Source organism: Vollenhovia emeryi, unplaced genomic scaffold (assembly GCF_000949405.1).
Source record: "Vollenhovia emeryi isolate VEMERY1.0 unplaced genomic scaffold, V.emery_V1.0 DF939184.1, whole genome shotgun sequence".
Lineage (NCBI taxonomy): Eukaryota > Metazoa > Arthropoda > Insecta > Hymenoptera > Formicidae > Vollenhovia > Vollenhovia emeryi.
The window spans coordinates 170,507-174,414 of record NW_011967182.1 but is presented as its reverse complement, the minus strand read 5'-3'; the positions used below and the strand labels follow the sequence as shown (position 1 = coordinate 174,414).

The window sequence follows — 3,908 nt, the reverse complement described above, 5'->3', positions numbered from 1 at the left end:
GTATGTAAGTAAAGTGATAGTAATCACTGATGCCTTCTCATATGAATTTAAACATATGTGAAACACGTATACATTTTCCATGTTTGCAAAATATATAAATGTATTGACATGTGCACAAATTTATGTGGAAAGGCATCAGTGATTCCTAGTGTACACCAGGAATCACTAATAACTTGTCATATGAATTTAAACATATGTGGAACACATGTACATTTTTCGTGTATGTTTATGCAAAATTTGTAAATGTGTTGATATGTGCACAAATTCACGTGGAAAGGTATTAGTGATTCCTATAGTACAAAATAATTTAATATCTTTTATTTGTCAAAATTCGGGTGGGTGATTCTTTTTTATATTTCCTCGCGTGTACGCGAGATTGAAAAGAACCCTATTAAATTCCAATCGCGCGCGCGCGCACTGTAACCTCAAATCAAACCTTTTAAAAATCACGTCGCGACTTTAAGAAGAGACTTAAGTCTATTAAGTTGAAACACGGGTAGGTAGGAAAATGTCTAGGACTATACAGCGGAATACGGATAGGTAGGGTTACAAAAATTATTATTATAACATTGTGAAATATATTATATATAATAATGTAATACTAATAAATATAATTATTGTCATGACTTTTAATCAACAAACTTTACAGTTAATATATTTATCATAAAATGTATTAAATTGTATTGAAATAATTATTAGGAATATTACACCCAGAAAAAGCTTGTTTGAAATGAAACGAATTTAGTTTAATTTTGACCTTACTAGACTTATTTAATTTCAAAGAAATAATTTCTTTACCTTAAGCACAATATATCATATTCATCACTTGCATATTATTGAAATAAATCCACGTGTAGGAGATAATTTTTAGATATATATAATGTTATACATATATTTTATATTATATGTATACAAAAGTTTGAGTACAGAATTAAACTTAAAAATATTTTAAATTCATATATTTACTCTTATTCTAATTACACTTCTGAACAAAGAAACTTTATTAAATATTAGACACTTCGACCAAAAATTTGTCCGACTGCCTCCATCTCTTTGCGAGACATAGGTTCTAACATCAACCCAGGTACCGGTGGTGTCAATTCTATATCACGTAGTTGATTTACTTTTATCTTCAAGTCGCTTCTTAGCTTGTTAATGGCAGTATCACATTCTCTCTGATCTGTAATATAATGTAATCTTGCATTGAAGGATACAACTATATATAATAAAAAAGAATACCGAAATTATAGGATATCAATAAATTTGTTCTTCTACCCCGTTTGTTAAAAATTACCTTTTTCCAATAATTCTTCAGCTGCTTTAGATGGCATTTTTAAAAGTAAGGGTCCGACTGTGATCCATGTTTTTGGATGCACCTGTTTTTGCAATGCTCTCATTCCAACACGATCGTCGTTTCTTCTCTTATCTAGAGCAACTATTTCCCCACGATCAGTGAGAATTTCACCAGCTTTGTTTTCGACCTTTTCTAAATGTTGCAATAATCTCTGATGCTCATTCGCCATCTGTAACACATCAGTAAATTTACACATTATTTCTTATTTACACATGTACCCGAATATATCAAAAGGTTCCTCATTTTTATATTTAGTGGAATAAACTATCTGTATACATTTTTAAAAAATTTTATTGAATTAACATGAGATAAAAAATTGCAGCGATAACATCATTGAGAAATAAAAAATCAGTATTAATATATTTTGTTTAATAATAAAGAAAGATTGAGGATAAACTTACAAGATATATAAGAACAGTAAAAGTTAGTTTCTCATTGCATTGAATTTTTAAATAAATGTAACATTTAAATTGCTAGAATTGTCTATATTTATTTTAAGATAACGCTATACGCAGAGCTCTTTCTTTCCTGGCCTCTCTGTGAAGCAATCTTTCCCTGTCCCTTTTTTTCAGGGGTTTCTGCTTAGGTACTTTAGAGTTGTTAATAGCAGCTGTATCGCTCGATTTAAAATGAGTAATCTTATATTCGCTCTCCGTCAATTGTCCCAACCCTTTGCGATCCACTTTGAAACACGTCTTGATTGGATATTTTATTCCTTTTCCGGAAGGACCGAGACCAGTTTCCTCATCCCATCCTGTATTCAAAAGCATTCTGTATCCTTTACTTTGTCTCGATATTCCATACATTGCATGTTTCAACTTCGGCTTCGTGTTAAAGACGTGCAGAGTGGAACTTTCATGCTTTTGTGGCGTTGTTTCTTGAAAAGTTGCCTTACAGATCTCACAGTAAAACGCTGCACTTTGCTTAAGTCCTGTCTTCTCTTCTACAAGCTCGTCTTTATTGTGCTCCATTGACGATTCTGTAGGCATCGATCTCATTGATAAAGCGTTTATGTTATTTATATTCGGAATACTCGCAGCTAACTGACTAATGCTGCTTATCGAGTCAGACTTCTTTCTCAACAAGGCGACTATGCTCAAGTAATTCTTCTTTAAAGCTAATTGGGCGGCGGTCAGGCCAGACTTATCTCTGGTTCGCTTGTTAGCCCCGAGATTCAACAAGAATTGCACAATTTCCAAGTGACCGCAATAAGCGGCGGACATTAACGGAGTCCAACCGAAGTCATCCGACACATTCACGTTCTCCGCCGTCATGTGTTTCTGCAAGAATTTCAAGTCCTTCTGCTCCACTGCTTTTAACAACGTGTTGGTCGTGACTTTGGCTAGAATGTCGTCCGAGAGCGTAGTCTTCCTCGATTGCACGACAGAGGCGGCATTCGCGCCGGAGCTGCCCTGCCTCGGTCTCGTCGGTGGAGCGCTGCTACCACCGGTCTGGTGAACGATTTTTTCGTAGGCGGCCCTCGCTTCGTTCCCTTGGAATGCCAACTGACGGATGCATCTCTCCGGTGACTTGTCCGGTAGGCTAGGTGATTCCCTGACGAAGGTCTTCCACGGTATATCGATGCTGTGTCGTATGTGCATCCACTGTTGCAAGAACATTTCTCTCGACTTCGCGCTGTCCGATATCACTGGCGCATCTTCTTTTCTCTTGCTCTCTAGTCTAAGTTTATCTAATATTTTTCACAACATCCTGTCTTGCCAGTTGACGGTCGTTTTGTTAGGAATCGTGTGCGTCTGGAACTTGTGCAAGTGACGATGAGCAACACGTTGCTCCGCGCACCTCGTATTTCACCGCGACGAAAGGCCTCGCCACTCGGTAGGGACAACGTGATGTCGCGTCTCGATTATCCGCGAACGCTCGAGATGTTATATTATCGAGGTAATACTTGGACAGCCAAATTTACCTCTGGTTATTTCGCTGCTTACTGCCGCGCGCGATCGCCTCGCTCTCGTCGCGCAACTCACAACAATTCACAGCCAATGGAAACAACCAGTTGAACCAACTTCTTTCCCGTTTGTTCCCTAGGAGCGCGCAGCATGGGGAAATTGAGCTTTTAGATTGCTCGGACAAACTAGAGAGAAGCCTGAGAGCTGCCACGGCCCCGTTTTTCGTGATTGGCAAAAGCACAGATTAATAGCACAGATTAATAGACAGATCGCCAAAGATCCGGGTGAAGACGAGACCACTACACTCTTTGTCTCCTTACCGACAGCGTTGCCCCTAGGAGCGAGTCTGTACTAAATACATATTTAGTACAGACTCGCTCCTAGGGGCAACGCTGTCGGTAAGGAGGCAAAGAGTGTAGTGGTCTCGTCTTCACCCGGGCCTTTGGCGATCTATTAATCTGTGGCGAAATGCCCATTCTACACCTAGGGATGATCCTACTTGTGGCTCATCCGATACTCCCTTCTATACCTAAAGCTAATCCTACTTGCAGCTTATCCGAGGGAGTAGTATAAAGTGTAAAAGGGTACACTGTAGTTGTACTTTGGTACGATTGGAAACCAACCAAAGTGTAAACCTTTTACACTTT

The 3,908-nt window shown here is 38.4% G+C and overlaps 2 protein-coding genes across 3 annotated transcripts; both read right to left on the bottom strand.

Annotated features, from left to right (window-relative positions):
• Positions 1-897: 897 nt before the first annotated feature.
• LOC105562709 (p53 and DNA damage-regulated protein 1-like) lies at positions 898-3,560 on the bottom strand. Of its 2 annotated transcripts, none has more exons than XM_012013752.1 (3): positions 3,279-3,560; positions 1,295-1,523; positions 898-1,180 (listed from the first exon to the last, which is right to left on the bottom strand). In XM_012013752.1, the coding sequence occupies exons 2-3, from the start codon at positions 1,521-1,523 to the stop codon at positions 1,011-1,013; spliced, it is 399 nt and encodes a 132-aa protein (XP_011869142.1). In that variant the 5' UTR covers positions 3,279-3,560; the 3' UTR covers positions 898-1,010. The 2 variants fall into 2 exon arrangements, with proteins under 2 accessions (XP_011869142.1, XP_011869143.1); XM_012013753.1 differs by lacking the exon at positions 3,279-3,560 and adding an exon at positions 1,756-1,847.
• LOC105562710 (G patch domain and ankyrin repeat-containing protein 1 homolog) lies at positions 1,839-3,272 on the bottom strand. The gene has a single exon (XM_012013754.1). It carries the CDS (start codon positions 2,971-2,973, stop codon positions 1,849-1,851), a length of 1,125 nt encoding a protein of 374 aa, XP_011869144.1. The 5' UTR covers positions 2,974-3,272; the 3' UTR covers positions 1,839-1,848.
• Positions 3,561-3,908: the final 348 nt, after the last annotated feature.